Source organism: Mustelus asterias, unplaced genomic scaffold (assembly GCF_964213995.1).
Source record: "Mustelus asterias unplaced genomic scaffold, sMusAst1.hap1.1 HAP1_SCAFFOLD_50, whole genome shotgun sequence".
Lineage (NCBI taxonomy): Eukaryota > Metazoa > Chordata > Chondrichthyes > Carcharhiniformes > Triakidae > Mustelus > Mustelus asterias.
In genome coordinates, this window is record NW_027590123.1 from 85,954 (window position 1) to 105,210 (window position 19,257).

Below are 19,257 nucleotides of genomic sequence, written 5' to 3' on the forward strand. Positions count from 1 at the left end.
ACAAGGAGGTTTCGAACATCATCCAAGCGACTGAGCCATTGGCGAGTTCACACTGGGGAGAGGCCATTCACCCACCCTGTGTGTGGATGGGATTCACTTGGTCATCGGAGCTGCTGGGACACCAGAGCAGTCACACTGATTGGAGCCTTTCTTGATGCTCTGACTGTGGGTGTTAATTGTATCGATTAAGGTGAACTACATGGAGGTTATTGATTGGATCTATAAAGGGACAGTTAGTGACGGTGCCTGGAGTTAGAAGGTATACACCTGTAATGTTTCACTCCATGAATAAATCTACACCAAATAAAGATTGACTCCACCCTAAGGCTGTCAGGATTATCACAGTCATTGCAGCGCAGGTTTCTTTCCTCAACTCCAGTAGATGTTCCGACAGTTTCAGGATCCACTTCTTGTTGGAAAGCAGCATCTCAGTAAGTTTCCCTTTGGATCATCGGTTATCCTCACCCGCTCTGTTGTGGGGTAATTTGAGATGGCCAATTATGTTTTAACTTAAACAACGTAAAACTCACAAGGCAGGTATCTCTGTATAAAGATGTAACATTTATTTTAAAAAGACAAACAAACAAACAGCTGCCCGGAGACCATCAAAGGGTTAAGTAGCTCCAGAGCGGCAAAACCTCTCAGACGGTTCAGACATGTACAATGAAAAACAGATCAATTATAGATTTTTTCAATAATTCCTGCCTTATATTAGCTTAAAATCAATTCCATTTAGGATACACACATCAATATAAATCTCTATCAAGTACCCCAGCCAACCACATTCTGCCAGTCAGCATAATGATATCTCATCCATTCAATGCCAGGTGCAAACACCCATCTTGGCTGAACCCATCCCTATTGCTAAGTAACTATAACCGCTCATCATAGAGGTCAAAGTGAATGTTCCCACCGGCTCATTGCCAAACTGAATAGACATGTGTTCCTGTGTCCAGGTACATATCTATTCTATGTCTAGACAATGAATATCTCTTTTCATAAAGTTTCAATGTGTGTTCCCTCATAAGAAACTTTCTGATATAAATTCTGCTAACTAAAGGGATCCCAGGCCTTTGGCTCTGAACTTTTAGCTTATACCATCATACTTTGCAGCATCTTTGCTTTTGGGTGATGTGAGCAATACTTAGAACATTTTCAAAATACATTTCAAAATATCAGCATATGTTTTCAAATTGTAATTGTTTAATCTTCTTACTGCATACACATAGGTATAGTCTATTCCCCTGTTAGCTATCAACTAGCTTCAAGAATCATTCTGAGGGGCTTGGATAGAGTGGACATGGAGAGGATGTTTCCAAGAGTGGGAGAGACTAGAACTCGAGGGCACAATCTCAGAGTGAAGGGACACTCCTTTAAAACTATGAGAAGGAATTTCTTCAGTCAGAGTAGTGAATCTGTGGAATTCATTGCCACATAGGGCTGTGGAGGCCGGGTCATTGAGTGTCTTTAAGACAGAGATAGATAGGTTCTTGATCAATAAGGAGATCAAGGGTTACAGGGAGAAGGTAGGAGAATGGGGATGAGAATCATATCAGCCAAGATTGAATGATGGAGCAGACTCGATGGGGCAAACGACCTATTTCTGCTCCTATATCTTATGGTCTTATTTAACTCTTTATTACTATTCTGTCTGAAAATCTTATTAGCTGGTTAGGAATCCCCCCTCTACCCGCTCCCTGTGAGGAGGCCGGGTGTGGATTATTACCAAAAGTCTGATTGTCGTTGGGGGGTCTGGTGGGTGGAAGCAGAACCTGGAGTTGGGCAGTGGGTGTTACCGTACTGGTATTGAGGCTCCTGGGTGGTCACACTGTGTTCCCCTTCTCCATGGGATGCCACCTGCGTGGGTTCATGGTGGGCACTGGAAATTTCCAGCGTACAGTTTCCCCCTCCCTACAGGGTGTGGGCGGACAACATTCCTCCCTTTCTCCCTACACCCCACAAACAAGATTCCCAGAGAGAGGGATCCACTCTGAGTTATAGTCAGTACATTTAATCAATGCAGTAGATTGTGTGGACATAAAAGATTCTCCAGCTCTCCATTCATCTGGATCCACCTTGTGGATAAATGTTATGAAGTATTATTTCTCCCGAGCCTTCAATTGTCCCAATCCAAAACTCCTTTAAGCTTTAGTCCATCTTCATTGTCTTAAAGTCCGTTTGTCTATGGAGTTTGTGTCAGTGCCTTGATCATTTCAAAATGTTTTCTTATTCTTCAGGCCATGTTTACCATTGCACGCCGCGTATTCTGAGGGAGTCTGCATCAGTGTCCTGTACACCCTGTCCGACTGGTAACTACTGTGAGGAGGCTGAGGGACCACTCCCACCTCTTTCCTGTGCTATTTCTCATCTGTACCCAGTCTGATCCTTCGTGTTGCTATTTCAAGCTAAGGACATCTCTCACTACTGTACTAATATCATCCTTCATTAACAGAGCTACCCCACCTCCTTTTCTCAGCTTCCTATCTTTTCAAAGTGTCAAATACTCTGCAATATTTAGTTCCCAGCCTTGGTCAGTCTGTAACCATTGTTAGGATACCAGGCCGGAACTCCAAGTTATATTAGGAAGCCAGACGAGACACCAACATTTATCTCTTTGGGAAAAATGTGAGGAGAGGAGATTTTGCTCCAGGAGTGATGAGAAAATAGGGATTTTTTAATATTAAAATAAACTTTATTCACAACTGTTTAAATACAACACTAACATAAACAATTAACAGCTGAACAATACTTAAAATGAAAGGAAACAATTTAATTTCTAACTTAGCAACATCCATTCAGAGGTTCAAATCCCACTTTAAATACAGTTAACAAACACAGATCATAGAGTCTTCGAGGTTTACAGCATGGAAACAGTGTCTTCGGCTCAACCTGTCCATGGCGCCCTTATTTTTTTAACCACCAAGCTAGTCCTAATTTCCCACGTTTGGCCCATATCTCTCTATACCCATCTTACGCATGTAACTGTCTACAACGTTTTTTAAAAGACAACATTGTGCCCGCCTCTACTACTACCTCTGGCAGCTTGTTCCTGACACTCACCACCCTCTGTGTGAAAAAATTGCCCCTCTGGACCCTTTTTATCTCCCCTCCCACCTTAAACCTATGCCCTCTAGTTTTAGACTCCCCTACTTTGGGAAAAGATGTTGACTATCTAGCTGATCCATGCCCCTCATTATTTTATAGACTTCCATAAGATCACCGCTCAGCCTCCTACGCCCCAGAGAAAGAAGTCCCAGTCTATCCAACTTCTCCTTATAACTCAAACCATCAAGTTCTGGTAGCATCCTAGTAAATCTTTTCTGCACTCTTTCTAGTTTAATAATATCCTATCTATAATAGGTTGATCTGAACTGTACACAGCATTCAAAGTGTGGTCTTACCCAATGTCTTCTACAACTTCAGTAAGATGTCCCAACTCCTGGACTTAATGTTCTGACCAATGAAACCAAGCATTCCGAATACCTTCTTCACCACCCTGTCCACCTGTGACTCCACTTTCAAGGAGCTATGAACCTGTACCTCTAGATCTCTTTGTTCCATAACTCTCCCCAATGCCCTACCGTTAACTGAGTAAGCCCTGCCCTGGTTTGATCACCTCACCTTTATCTAAATTAAACTCCATCTGCCATTCATCAGCCCACTGGCCCATTTGATCAAGATCCCATTGCAATCCTAGAAACCTTCTTCACTGTCCATTATGCTACCATAATACTGGCTACAATACATGCCGAAAATCTAGGAGCTTTCAGAGAGAAAGGGAGTTTCAGAACAGCTTCCAGAAGTTCGCGTCTTCAACCAGAACTCCAGCTAAACTCCAAACCTCGCCTCACTCCTCCCATTAACCCCATCATCACAAGACCCAGCATTCCTAAACCCACATTCCAATCCTTTTAGCAAAACCCCAGGGCACCTCCTTTTAACATACACAAGTGCATTGAGATAAACAACTGCATGGCTGAAATGAGTAATTATCCTGCTGGTGGTCCCCTGAGAAACATTCTTCCGCGAAATAGCACTGCTTGTAGAATAAACCAGAAGTTTTAAACATTCTCCCAGAATAGATTAAAAGAAAATATATGTCAGTATATATTGAACACATTCATTGCCCACCCCTGAAAAACAATGAACCAACAATATGAATACTCACAGAATACTGCAAGACCTGGACAGAGCGGACATGGGGAAGATGTTTCCATTAGTAAGAAAGACTAGGAACCGAGGGCACAGCCTCAGAATAAAGGGACAACCCTTTAGGACCAAGATGAGGAAGAATTTCTTCAGCCAGAGGGTGGTGAATCGATGGAATTCATTGCCATAGATGGCTGTGGAGGCCAGGTCATTGACTGGATTTAAGACGGAGATAGATAGTTCTTGATTGGTAAGGGGATCAAAGGTTACAGGGAAAAGGTGGGAGAATGGGGTTCAGATACTTATCAGCCATGATTGAATGGTGAACAGTCCTGATGGGCCAAATGGCCTAATTCTGCTCATATATCTTATGGTATAAAACTTGGCCAAGTTAGTGAAGAATGATTGAAGACAAATTGCTCGACACCCAGGTCTGTTCCAATCATCAAATGGTCTTTATTTTACAGCGGGCGGGGAGCAAGTCGCTGGTCTCACCTTGCAACCTCTCCCCTGAATATGGAAAATCGCACATTCTTATTCATTTACTGCAGCCCATCCCAGATGATTACAAACTAATCACAATATGAATCGATTCCAGACATATCCAATCAAGCTAACAATTAGGCATCATGTGGCTGTGTGGTCAGCTCATGGACAGCTCTGGACCATCTCATCATGTGGACCAGACACCTTATAACAACTGACCTTGTGACATCACAATGACTCACTATACTCAGGACTTTCTGATCTCCACCACATCCCAGCCTATTCCGTTAGCAGTCGGTTACTCAGTGCAGCTGCCTGTGTGCTGATAAGAGGGGCCCTGCTGAGCAGCTTTAATGGTCCGTGATTGCAGAAACTGAGCAGTCACAGGAATGTGGTCAAGATAGTCCAGTCCCACAATGCCTCACATTCAATCTGCAGTCCTTCAATTATAACAGAATATGTGGCTGTATGTAGCTGCCTCGGCCATGGTCAACCCCAACACTGCCTTCCTGAACTGATACAATGCCTGAGGTGTAAGTACACCCACAGTGATGTTAGGGAGGGATTTCCAGCTACAAATCCAGACTTTAACTGAACTGTCGGTGGATACCAGATTGATATATTCCATTCAACCACACCCAAGGTGAGTTATTCCAATTCCTTTATTGTCCAGGACAATATATTCACAATATCTTTAAAACAGAAATTAAACATTCCCATTTGATTTCAGGCAGTAACATATTCTGTTAGTTTGTTCTTTATTGTCAATGTGAGACTGGGGTTGTTCCCCTTGGAGCAAAGGAGGTTGAGGGGAGATTTGATAGAGGTGGACAAGATTCTGACAGGTTTAGATAAGGTGGACAAAGAAAAGCTGTTCCCATTAGCTGATGGGACAAGGACGAGGGGGACACAGATTTAAGGTTTGGGTCAGAGATGCAGAGTGGGGGGGGCGGGGGGATGTGAGGAAGAATATTTTGATGCAGTGAATGGTAATGACCTGGAACTCGCTGCCTACGAGGGTGGAGGAAGTGGAGACAATAAACAATTACAAAGGAAATTGGATGGGCATTTGGGGGGTTTCAAACAGAAATGCTGACTAAATATCTCTTACCTTCCTCACACCCTGTCACTCTGTGATCCTTGTGAAATTTGAAACCAGGTATTCGCAACAAGACTCAAAGAGCACCAGCCCACTGGAGGCAAAGTCATGAGACTGGCCAGTCCAGCAGAAAGAAACCCTCCGACCCTCCCCATTGACCAACTGTAAGAATGAACAAAATGCAGCCCTGGATGTAATTGAGAGCAGAAACAATAACAGCAGAATCCAACCCCTGGAATCACTCATGAACTTGTTGGTGTCTCAGCAGCAAGAATGAAACTCTGAATCCCTTCCCACACTGAGAGCAGGTAAATGGCCTCTCCCCAGTGTGAACTCGCTGGTGTCTCCACCAGCTGGATGACCGAGCAAATCCCTTCCCACACTGAGAGCAGGTGAATGGTTTCTCTCCAGTGTGAATTCGCTGGTGTGTCTGCAGATCGGATAACTGAGTGAATCCCTTCCCACACAGGGAGCAGGTGAATGGCCTCTCCCCAGTGTGAACTCGCTGGTGCCTCCGCAGGTTGGATGACTCACTAAATCCCTCCCCACACACAGAGCAGCTGAATGGCTTCTCCCCAGTGTGACCTCGTTGGTGTCTCTGCAGGTTGGATGACTGAGTGAACCCCTCCCCACACTGATAGCAGATGAATGGCCTCTCCCCAGTGTGAATGCGCTGGTGTGTCTGCAGAGTAGATAACCGAGTGAATCCCTTCCCACACTGAGAGCAGGTGAACGGCCTCTCCCCACTGTGAACTCGCCGGTGTCTCTGCAGGCTGGATGACAGAGTGAATCCCTTCCCACACTGAGAGCAGATGAATGGCCTCTCCCCAGTGTGGCTGCGCCGATGAGCATCCAGCAGAGATGGGGATCTGTAACTCTTCCCACAGTCTGCACATTTCCATGGTTTCTCCATGGTACAGGTGTCCTTGCCTCTGTCTTGTTTGGACAATCAGTTAAAGCCTCGTCCACACACAATATGAGTATAGTCTCTCCCCACTGTGAATGGTGTGATATTTATTCAGGCAGTGTAACTGGTTAAAGCCCTTTAGTCAGTGCACTGGAACACTCTCACTCGAGTGTGGCAGCGTGTTGCTGCTTTTCCAGTCACACATACATTTGAAATCTATTCAAATCGACAGATCAGACAATTATTTCTCCTGCTAGATTCAAAGGCCAATGATATTCAGATCCCAAGGAACATGACTCTGTCGGACCTAGACGAGACGGTTGAGATTTCGGTCTGTGATTCCTCTTTCAATATCCTGCAAAATGAGTTTGCAAAAGTCATCAGTGTCAGTACAGGATAGAAATTCAGAACAGACAATTCTAGTTTCTATGGAACATTCTTTCCTCTCTCATTCCCCAAAAGCTGTAAATCTCCATCCCACACACTCTCCCTCCATTCTCACTCTGCTGTATCTAATATTCACCCTCCCAATTCTCCTGAAGGTGCTGATTGAGGCTGATTGACAGATCCATGCTCACTGCTTCCTGCCCTGGACACAGAGACCATAACAAATAGGAGCTGCAGTCGGCCATTTGGCTCATCGAGCCTTTTAAACTATTCAATGAGATAATTCGTTCATCTACCTCAGCATCATTCTCCCCACACTAAACCCATATCCGTTGATACTTTCAATATCTAGAAACCAATCAATCTCTCCCCTGAAAATACTTGATGACTGAGGCTCCACTGTCCTCAACAGTTGAGAATTCCAAAGCTTCACCACATGCTTGAGTGAAGAAATCCCCCCACATCTGAGCTTTTGCTCCATCTTCTTGTCTGTTCCCCATAACCATTAATGCCCGTCAGTGAAAAATCAGTCCAACTCATCCTGGAATATATTCAATGATCCTCAGCCTCCACTGGTCCCTGTGGAAGACAAATCCAAAAGACTTACAACCCTCTGAGGGAAGAAATGTCTGGAAATATATAATGTAGCTACAGTTCCAAATTACAAGTCTGTGGATTCTATTTAAAAATGAAACTGGATGGGCACTTGAAGGAAACAAACTTTCAGGAGAATGGGGATACAGAGTGGGAATGGGACTGGAACGTTATCCAGAATGTCGGCATGGACTCGAGTTACCGAATGGACTCCTTCTGTGCTGTAATGACTCGATGACTGGAAATGTATAAGATAGCTACAGCATTATATTACAAGACAAGAAATAACAGTAAATGCACTTTTTTACAGAAACATAAATAATATATCTAAACTGTACCATATAACAACACTAGGCATATCTCTGTCCTGTATCAATTTACTGTCCCCTTAAATGTCAGCCATCTCCTGGGGAAAGATGCCTTTTAATTGTGAACATTAGGAAAGAGACCATCCTTTTAGCCAGACAAATAAATGTGTCAAACTGAGGGAGCAAAGAATGTTTACCAGGCTGATTCAGGGAATGGCGGGACTGATATATGAGGAGAGACTGACGAGGTTAGGATTGTTTTCGTTGGAGTTCAGATGAATGAGGGGGGATCTCACAGAGACTTATAAAATTCTAACAGGTCGAGACAGGATAGATGCAGGGAGGATGTTTCTGATGGTGGGGGAGTCCAGAACCAAGGGTCACAGTCTGAGGATTCAGGATAGACCATTTAGGACGGAGGTGAGGAGACATTTCTTCACCCAAAGAGTGGTGAGCCTGTGGAATTCATGACCGCAGGAAGAAATTGATGCCAAAACATTGAATGTATTCAAAAGCAGCTCGATATAGCACTTGGGGCAAATGGGATCAAAGGTTATGGGGAGAAAGCAGGATTAGACTATTGAGTTGGATGGTCATCCATGATCTTAATGAATGGCAGAGCAGGCTCGAAGGGCCAAATGGCTTCCTCCTGCTCCTATCTTCTATGTTTCTCTTAAATTTCTTTAAGAGAGAGAGAGTCCTGGGCCAACCTTTCCTGAGTCTGCACTCTCCCTGGATTCACTTCCTTTCCCTTCAGTTGCTGCAAGTCTCCAATTTCCCCCAGAAAGAGAAAAGAAAGTGTTTTACTCACAGATGTTGGCCTCTTTTAGGTTGCAACAGGAGGAAGTTTGAGTCTGTCTGAAGCTCAATCTTCATTCACACAAAGCCCGCGCTCTGATTGGCTGGAGGACCAGGGTCCTTCCGGTCCTCCAAGTCTTCCCATTGGCCGGAGCTGGTGAGCGGAAGTGAATCAGATGTGCGCATGTGCGGGTTTTGGGGGCATGCGCATGTGCGGGTGCGGGTCGGGGCCCGGGACAGAGCCGGCCCACTGACCATTGTCTGTCCGGGTCTTCCAGCCTTTTCCATTGGACAACAGCTCAGCGTGGCTGGAGGGCAAAGTCCCGCCCACCTCCACGTGGGGCTCCGCCCTTCATTGTCTGTCTGCGGGGGATTGACCAATGGGAACTCTGGAGGACCGGAAGTACTCGCGTCCTCCAGCCAATCAGAGCTTCCCCATTGTCTGAATGCGGAAGTTGGACAATGAGCTTGTTCAGCTGCTCATTCCGGCCCAGCAAAGCTACTGCTCTCTCTCTGAATGAAGATTGAGCTTCAGACAGACTCAAACTTCCTCCTGTCGTCAACATCTGTGAGTAAAACACTTTCTTTTCTCACCCTTTCCATTTCGTTTCTCATTCTGGGAGAAATTGTTCACTTGCAGCAACTGATCACGAGAAATAGAAGCAGGAGTGGCCACCAGGCCCTTGAAGCCTGTCCCGCCATTCAATCCGATCATGGCTGACTGATGCTGGTTTCAACTCCTTTTCTGTGCCATTTCCCCATAGCCCTGTATTCCCCGATCTATCAAATATGTATCCACCCCCACTTTAAATACTTCTAACGATCCAGCCTCCACCACCCTTTGGGGCAGAGAATTCCAGAGCTTCATCACCCTCGATGAGAAGAAATTTCTGCACACCTCAGTTTTAAATGACTGACCCTTTATTTTGTTTGAGACTCTCCCACTCGTGAAAATATCTCACCATCTCGCCTGTCAAGCCCCCTCAGGATCTTATATGTTTCAATAACTCCTTTGTCTTCAAAACCTCAAGGAACACAGACCTTGACAATTTACTCCCTCGTGATAGGACAACCCTCCTCTCCCAGGAATTAGCCTGGTGAATTTCCTTTGGACTGTGTCCAATATCACTATATCCTTGTTTAGGTAAGGAGATCAAAACTGTATGCATTATCCCAGATGAGGTATCACCAACACACGATACAGTTGCAACAAAACCTCCTTGTTTTTAAACTCCAACCCCTTTGCAATAAAAGCCAAAATGCCATTTTCCTTCTTAACTCGTGTGGGACCTGCCTGCTAGCTTTTTGTGATTCATGCACAAGAACACCAAGATCCCTCTGTACTTCACTCACCGGCAGCCTCTCTCCATTTAGACAATCTCCCTGTTGATTCCTCCTACTGAAATACATGACCTCACACTTCCCCACTTTAAACTCCATTTGCCAGGTTTAGAAGACAGAGGGGTGACTTTATTGCATCTTCCCCAACGCTCGACTTATCTTTCCCAGCCCTATCCCTGTAGCCCTACATTTTTACCCCACTAATCCACCTAATCTACATCTATTGGGACACAAAGGGGCAATTTAGCACGGCCAATCAGTCTAACCCGCACATCTTTGGACTGTGGGAAGAACCTGGAGAACTCAAAAATCCACACAGACATGGAGAGAATGCGCATACTCCACACAGATTGTCACCCAAGGCCGGGATTGAGCCCGGGTCCCTGGCACTGTGAGGCAGCAGTGCTAACCACTGTGCTGCCATGGCACCCTTTTAAAATAAACTACAAGTACAGATTTCTCTCGATCTACTTATATCTTCTTATATCCTCAAACAAATCAAGCAAATTTGTCAAACATAATTTATCTTTCATAGAACCATGTTGACGAGGTTTGATTATATTCAGCTTTCCGAAATGATTAGCTATTTGCTCTTTGATTATTGACTCCAGCGTCTTGCCAATAATAGATATTAAATTAACTGGCCTATAGTTCCCTGCCTTCTGCCTTTCTCCCTTTTTGACCAAGGTAGTCACATTGGCTGATTGCCAATCTTTTGATACTCTCCCGGAATCTAGCAAGTTGCGAAAAATTTCAACAAAATTCTCCACTATCTCTTCAGCAACGTCCATTAAAAAACTAGCGTGCAGTTCATTGGGTCCTGGTGACTTGTCCACCCTTAGCCACTGAAGGGAAAGGAAGTGAGTCCAGTCTATATAATCCATACATTTTTGGTCCAGTCAGATAGACATAGACCTGTCTGGCAGCCTGCATGGAGATTTCCAGCTCTCTGTGTCCAGTTCAGGAAGCAGTGAGCATGGATCTGCCAATCAGCGCCTTCAGGAGAATTGGGAGGGTGAATATTAGATACAGCAGAGTGAGAATGGAGGGAGAGTGTGTGGGATGGAGATTGACAGCTTTTGTGGAATGAGAGGGGAAAGAATGTTCCATAGAGAGCTGGAAACCTCCATGCAGGCTGCCAGACAGATATATGTCTATCTGACTGGACTAACTATGTGTGGAACATACCAACTGGATTCACTTCCTTTCCCTTCAGTTGCTGCAAGTCCCCAATATCCCCCAGAATGAGAAAAGAAATGGAAAGGGGGAGAAAAGAAAAAGTGTTTTACTCACAGATGTTGGCCTTTTTTAAGGTCAAACCAAATAAACAAACTCAAGTTAAATCAGGACAAAGTAAAAGGGGCAGCTCCCCAAAAGGAGGGGGAGCAGCCCGAACAAAAATCAAAGTACAAAGGAAACTTAAAAACATCAAATCATAATGTGATTATCAGGGTCAATAATGCACCCCAACCCCTGCAGTGCCCAACGGGGGCGAAAGGCGTCAACCGCACCCATGGACACCGCATGCTCCCTCTCCAGGGACACCTGGTCGTGAACGTAGCCACGGTAGAGGGGCAGACAGTCAGGATAGATGGCCCCCTCGATCGCCTGCTGCCTGGACCTATAAATGGCGCGCTTTGCCAGGCCCAGGAGCAGGTTCACGAGGAGGTCGCCATCCCGACCTGCCCCTCTCTGCATGGGTTTCCTCCGGGTGCTCCGGTTTCCTCCCACAGTCCAAAGATGTGCTGGTTAGGTTGATTGGCTATGCTAAAAAAATTGCCCCTTAGTGTCCTGGGATGCGTAGATTAGAGGGATTAGTGGGTAAAATATGTAGGGATATGGGGGTAGGGCCTGGGTGGGATTGTGGTCGGTGCAGACTCGATGGGCCGAATGGCCTCTTTCTGTGCTGTAGGGTTTCTATGATTCTATTGTCCCTCTGAAGACAGAGGTTCTGAACCAGCCCCTGAAACCACGCCCATTGTGACCCGCCACCGACAGCAGCGCATGCGCTCTCCTTCCCCGCTAAAACAAGATGGCGGCCGATAACCGGGGCCTGTTCCCGGGATAAAAGCCTGGGAGCTGTAAACCCGGGACCTGCAGGGTCTTATTCGGGCCGTGCGGCCTACAGAGGATGTTTGTGAAGCCATAGCTCCCTCCCTACCCCGACTCCCGGCTCCATTTCTCCCGCAGCCCCACCGACTCACCCGTTGAAAAAAGCATCTCCCGCATTCATCGGGCTCTGGGCAAAGTGACATTGCGCACGCTCCAGATATAGCACCGCGCCTGCGCAATAGGCTCCTGTGGAATGAATAGGACACTTGCACACCCGCAGGGGCACCTGGGAATTAATGGCGTCATTGTCAATCAAAGACAATAATAGAAAATTATCTTGTGCAATTAAGATCAATTAATTTTTAAAAATGCATTCCTCGGAATTTGTGCGCTGCCATTCTCTATTTCTAAAATTAATTTAAACCAGTGCTCTCCTGTGGGAATACCCCGAATTTTAAAAACTTTTCCCTCTGGTTTCCTCTCCTCGAACCATCGAAAATTACAGCTCAGAAACAGGCCTTTTGGCCCTTCTTGTCTGTGCCGAACCATTTTATGCCTAGTCCCACTGACCTGCACTTGGAAAAATACCCGAAGCAATAATCATGCTCTTCGACCAACCAGCCTTCCTCTCTCTGCTCTCCTGAAGGTGCTCATACTGGTTGGGTAAATCCCACAGAGACTGGTTTCTTGCACTTTCTTTCTCCTGATGCTGACTATTCTGTTTTATGGAATGATACATCAGAGATGGAAACCACTTGGCACATCCTGCCCAGTCGGGCTGTCTTTAAGATCTGTCCAATTAATCCCACAGCCCTGCTGGCAGAGTGAGAACAACATCTATTTATACTGCAGCAATGCAGGAGGTGAATGGAAAATGTTTTCCAGTTGCATTTCTCTCAGACACACTCACCCCTAGAAAGATAAATTGGCCTGTGTACTAAGAACAAAGAAAATTGCAGCACAGGAACAGGCCCTTCGGCCCTCCAAGCTTGCACCGACCATACTGCCTGACTTAACTAAAACCCACTACCCTTCCAGGGACCATATCCCTCTATTCCCATCTGATTCATGTACTTGTCAAGACGCCCCTTAAAAGTCAATACCGTATCTGCTTCCACTACCTCCCCCGGCAATGAATTCCAGGCACCCACCACTCTGTGTAAAACATCTGCCTCGTACATCTCTTTTAAACTTTACCCCTCACACCTTAAACCTATTCCCCCGAGTAATTGACTCTTCCACCCTGGGAAAAAGCTTCTGACTATCCACTCTGTCCATGCCTCTCATAATCTTGTAGACTTCTATCAGGTGTCCCCTCAACCTCCGTCGCTCAAGTGAGAACAAACCAAGTTTCTCCAACCTCTCCTCATAGCTAATGCCCTCCATACCAGGCAACATCCTGGTAAATCTTTTCTGGACCCTCTCGAAAGCCTCCACATCCTTCTGGTAGTGTGGCAACCAGAATTGAACACAATATTCCAAGTGCGGCCTAACTAAAGGTTCTATAAAGCTGCAACATGACTTGCCAATTTTTAAACTCAATGCCCCAGCCGATGAAGGCAAGCATGCCGTATGTCTTCTTGATGACCTTCTACACCTGCATTGCCACTTTCAGTGATCTGTCCACCTGGACACCCCAATCCCTTTGCCTATCAATATTGTTAAGGGTTCTGCCATTTACTGTATATTTCCTATCTGTATTAGACCTTCCAAAATGCATTACGTCACGTGTCTGGATTAAACTCCATCTGCCATCTCTCCACCCAAGTCTCCAACCGATTTATATCCTGCTGTATCCTCTGATAGTCCTCATCACTATCCGCAAATCCACCAACCTCTGTGTCGTCCGCAAATTTTCTAATCAATCCAGTTACATTTTCCTCCAAATCATTTATATATATTATATATATCCTGTGTGAATTCGCTGTTGTGTCCAAAGACTGGATGGCCTAGCAAACTCCTTCCCACACAAGGAGCAGGTGAACGATCTCTCCCCAGTGTGAACTCGCTGATGTGCACTGAGGTTGGATGAACATGAGAACCCCTTTCCACAGGTGGAGCTGCTGAACGGCCTCTCCTCAGTGTGAATTTGCTGGTGTAACAGCAGGTGGGATGAGATAGTGAATCCTTTCCCACACACAGAACAGATGAATGGCCTCTCTCCAATGTGACTATGTCTATGGTTTTCCAGCAAGTACGGATAATTGCATCCTTTATCACAATCATCACATTTCCATGGTTTCTCCATTTTCCCAACCCCAATGAGACCGTGTCAATGGGTTTCCAACCGGGTGGATAATTGAATCCTTTACCACAATCCTCACATTTCCACGGTTTGTCCATGGTGCTGGTGTCCTTCTGTCTCTCCAGGTTGGATGATTAGTTGAAGCCTCATCCACATACAGACCATGGTGTGATGTTTTTCAGGCTATGTAACTGGTTAAAGCTCTATCCACAGTCAGTTCACTGGAGCACTCTCACTTGGGTGTATGTGTGTGTCTCAGTTCTTTTTCTGTCACATTGAATTTCGAAATTTTCTTCCACTGACAAAACAGGGAATGATTTATCCCTCCACTGTCAAAAGCAATCATATTTAGGTCATGATGAATCGAATGGCTCTGTCAGACTTTGATGTGAAGTTTAGTTTGAGTTTCCTGTCTGTGAATCTTCCTCTTCTCGTTCCCTGCACAAAGAGTTTTAAAAAACTGCTTCAGAACAGACAATTTCAGTTTCCACGAAACATTTCTCTGTCTCATTTATCTTGAGCTGTAATCCCCATCCCACACACTCTCTCTTGTCCCTGAGCTGAAATCAAACTCATTGCCCCATCTCCACTCTGAGCCCAGCTTCCTCTCCCTCCAGCTGGATTCAGTCCTGCAGGCCATGTGCAGATTGAGAGTACAATCAAGGAGTCAATTATTTTCCTTCCAAGTCAGGGGACGTGCAGCCCCACTGACTCTGTTGTTACCACAATGGGCACACGTGCTCTGCTCACCAATGAAACACCACGGTGACCATTAACATGGGCCTGTTCCTTGGAAAAGCTCCATTTTATTTGTGCCACAACAGCAGGGGAATTACCTCCTGCACAGGCACAAAGGTATCATCAGTCACAGAAAATAATTGCAGCTGGTGTCTCAAACCTCATTTTACCATTTGCTCCCAGACATTCTCAATTCAATTTTGAAATGCAAACTGAAATCTGGCAAAGTGGGGTAAATTAAACACATTTTAATGGTCATTTTCAGAATGACTATTCCCGAGAATTAATTCCCAAGTCAGTGAATTAAAATTCTCATCAGCAATGCAGGCGGCACAGTGGTTAGCACTGCTGCCTCACAGCTCCAGGGACCTGGGTTCGATTCCCAACTTGGGTCGCTGTCCGTGTGGAGTCTGCCCATTCTCCCCATGTCAGCGTGGGTTTTCTCCAGATGCTCCGGTTTCCTCCCATTGTCCAAAGATATGCCAGTTACGTGCATTGGCTATGCTAAATTGCCCCTTCGTGTCCCGGGATGAGTAGGTTAGAGGGATTAGCAGGTTACATACGTGGGGTTATGGGAATAGGGCCGAGGTGGGATTGTTGTCGGTGCAGACTCGATGGGCCGAACAACCTCCTTCAGCACTGTAGGGATATGAAATACATTGGGAGAATTGCTATTTTAATGGGTATTTTCACAAATGCTATAAAATGATTTTTCAACACAAATTAATATTTTCTTCAACAGATGATTAATAAATAAAAAGTATTTAATAAAACAACCACCCAATGTGGGGTTCAGGATTCTAACTCAGGGTTTCTGAGCTCCAGGAACCACTAACTGAACCAACCGAGAATTGTCTCCACAAAACTTCCCCAACTACCTCCCGGGAAAAAGCTGCAAACCCGGGAGCTGCAGCTTTTTACGGGGGTCATGGGGCCTCCAGCGGGTGTTTGTGAGTCCTCCCCGCCCACCTCCCAGGGTTTCCTTCCTTCCCAGAGATCAGAGTCCTCATTGATTTGAGGCCAAAGTGTTACCTCTTATTTATTGTCCCCCTCCCCCATCCTCTGATGTGAACCATCCTCCAGTGGCTGAGCCAGGATGGGGCCGTTAACCTGGGCCTGTTCCCGGGAGGGAGAAGCCCCGCAGCTGCAAACCAGGGAGCTGACAATGATTCTGAAGGGTTTGCGGATCCACAAAGTGTTTCCAAATCCTCCCAGCCACCGCCTAACGCTGACTCCGCTGCTCCGGGACAAACAAGCGCCAAGGACAGCAATGACACTACGCATGCTCCACATCACAATGCCCGGGCACTCCAGACCAATAGGAAGAGGGGGCGGTGCTGGAGGACCGAGCGGGAGCGCCTGGTCCTCCAACCAATCGGAGTGAATGAGGGGCGGGGCTGGAGGATCGAGCGGGAGCGGCTGGTCCTCCAACCAATCAGAGTGAATGAGGGGCGGGACCTGAAGCATGCGCAGTGCAGTTAATGGCGACGGACAGAAGGACGGTTTTAATTTGGAAGCGAGATCAATACGAGGTAGAGGGCGGCGCGCGGGGAATGAAAAATGTGGCGGGTGGGTGGAGAGACTTTGTAAACATGTTGTTCAAACCCAAACCCCGGAAATGAACTTCCCGGTCCCCCCCTTTGTACCAAATGGAGCGGCAGCTTGTAGTGTTAGACCCGGGCTGACTGCCGCCATTGAGGCTGCATGTGGGAGGCCGGCAGGGATTGTGATCGGAGAGTGAGGCCCTGACGTCACAATGGAATGGGTGAGAGTGTGACATCACAATGGAATGGGTGAGGGTGTGATGTCACAATGGAATGGGTGAGGGTTCCAAATTCGCCAGACTTCGGTCATTGCCAAGATTTTCGAGTCCATTATTAAAGCTGAGATCGCAGAGTACTTGGAAGTGCAGGATAAAGTAGGACTGAGTCAGCACGGCTTTGTCAAGGGGAGGTAATGTCTGACAAATCTGTTAGAGTTCTTTGAGGAGCTTTTGATTTGATTTGATTTATTATTGTCACATGTATTAACATACATAGAATCATAGAAACCCTACAGTGCAGAAGGAGGCCATTCGGCCCATCGAGTCTGCACCGACCACAATCCCACCCAGGCCCTACCCCCACATATTTTACCCGCTAATCCCTCTAACCTATGCATCGCAGGACTCTAAGGGGCAATTTTTAATCGGGGGGAGGGGCCGAGAGGATCGGGGGGAGGGGCCGAGAGGATCGGGGGGAGGGGCCGAGAGGATCGGGGGGAGGGGCCGAGAGGATCGGGGGGAGGGGCAGAGAGAGATTGGGCAGCAGGGAGGGTTAGAGGCGTTGAAGTGGAGGGATTTAGAGTGGGTTTCTGGAGTGGGGATTTAAGGAGGGGTTTGGGGGGGAGGCTGGAGGCGGGGGGGGAGGGGAATTTGGGGGTGAGAGACTGAGGGTGGCGGGTTTAAAAGGATTGGGAGTGGGTTCAGGAGAGGTGTTCGAGGGGGATTGAGCCGAGAGAGGAATCTATAGGGCATTGGCAGTAAGGGGAGGGGGGGGGGAGATTCAGCAGCGGGTTTTGGGTCTGTTGGAAAGGAGTTGGGGGGAACAGCTGGAGACGGGAAGCGGGGGGGGGGGGCGCAAGTCGGGGGGGGCAAGTCGGGGGGGCGCAGGTCGGGGGGGGCGCAAGTCGGGGGGGCGCAAGTCGGGGGGGCGCAAGTCGGGGGGGGCGCAAGTCGGGGCGCACCGCAAGTCGGGGCGCACCGCAAGTCGGGGCGCATCGCAAGTCGGGGGGGGCGCAAGTCGGGGGGCTCATCTGGAACTCTCACCCATTCCATTGTGACGTCACACCCTCACCCATTCCATTGTGACGTCACACACTCACCCATTCCATTGTGATGTCACACACTCACCCATTCCATTGTGATGTCACACTCTCACCCATTCCATTGTGATGTCACACACTCACCCATTCCATTGTAATGTCACACACTCACCCATTCCATTTTGACCTCACACTCCGACCCATTCCATTGTGACGTCACACCCTCACCCATTCCATTGTGACGTCACACCCTCACCCATTCCATTGTGACGTCACACCCTCACCCATTCCATTGTGACGTCAGGGCTTCACTCTCCGATCACAATCCCTGCCGGCCTCCCACATGCAGCCTCAATGGCGGCAGTCAGCCCGGGTCTAACACTACAAGCTGCCGCTCCATTTGGTACAAAGGGGGGGACCGGGAAGTTCATTTCCGGGGTTTGGGTTTGAACAACATGTTTACAAAGCCTCTCCACCCACCCGCCACATTTATCATTCCCCGCACGCCGCCCTCTACCTCGCATTGATCTCGCTTCCAAGTTAAAACCGTCCGTCTGTCCGTCGCCATTACCCTCACTGCGCATGCTTCAGGTCCCGCCCCTCATTCACTCCGATTGGTTGGAGGATCAGCCGCTCCCGCTCGGTCCCCCAGCCCCGCCCCCCTCTTCCTATTGGCCCGGAGCTGCCGTCAATCAATCCCCGGGCATTGTGATGTGGAGCATGCGCAGTGTGTATATGCAGCCAGTGAGTAAGTGCCGGGTGAGCGGGAAAGGTTTAGAAATCAGTGGTGTCGGCCACAAAAACCAGAACAGAGGCGGTCGTGTTAAATATCAAGCGGGTGAGTAATGTCTGAGTGCGGAAGGGTGCTGGAGCCGGTGGGTGTGTGCCGATGTTTCAGATAAACTTCGATCGACGCCTCAATCCCGGAATGAGAAGCAGCCGGTTCAACGGTTGAAAGACCCGGATACCGACCGCCATCATTGTAGGGGGCAATGTGTAGAAAAGCGCATGCGTAGCGCCATCTTTATCAGTAGCAGTGCAGCAGCGCGCGTGCGCAGTGCTCCCTTCAGCAGGCGGACTGAGTGATGGATTTTGGAAACTCTTTTACAAGGGGATGGTTTACACACAGCAAACTCAAATCAAGAGAATTATTTGTCTCTTCTGAATGGAATTAGCAGTTAGAATGTTTGTTGATCTATCTAATACTGGGAACCATGAACACACAAACTTCTTATTGTTGTGTTCTCTACCTGAAGGCTGGTCTGACCAAAGTGTCAGGATCTCTGCCATGGGCCGGGCAAAGAGACAGAACCCAAATCCACCCCAGCCAGAATGGGGATTGAACCCCGTG

General features: G+C 47.2%; 2 protein-coding genes across 2 annotated transcripts in view; one reads left to right on the forward strand and one right to left on the reverse strand.

Moving 5' to 3' along the window:
* LOC144483237 (uncharacterized) overlaps positions 1–19,257 on the forward strand; it is a 284,523-nt gene that overhangs the window by 42,924 nt on the left and 222,342 nt on the right. The window lies entirely within an intron of this gene.
* On the reverse strand, positions 5,973–18,087 carry LOC144483217 (uncharacterized). The gene is made up of 3 exons (XM_078201988.1): positions 18,079–18,087; positions 14,071–14,213; positions 5,973–6,603 (listed from the first exon to the last, which is right to left on the reverse strand). The coding sequence occupies exons 1-3, from the start codon at positions 18,085–18,087 to the stop codon at positions 5,973–5,975; spliced, it is 783 nt and encodes a 260-aa protein (XP_078058114.1).

Coding starts and splice junctions, on each gene's coding strand:
- LOC144483217 (XM_078201988.1), bottom strand. Junction 6,604..14,070: donor TGTGGGAAGGAGTTTGCTAG/GCCATCCAGTCT, acceptor GAAGAGTTACAG/ATCCCCATCTCTGCTGGATG.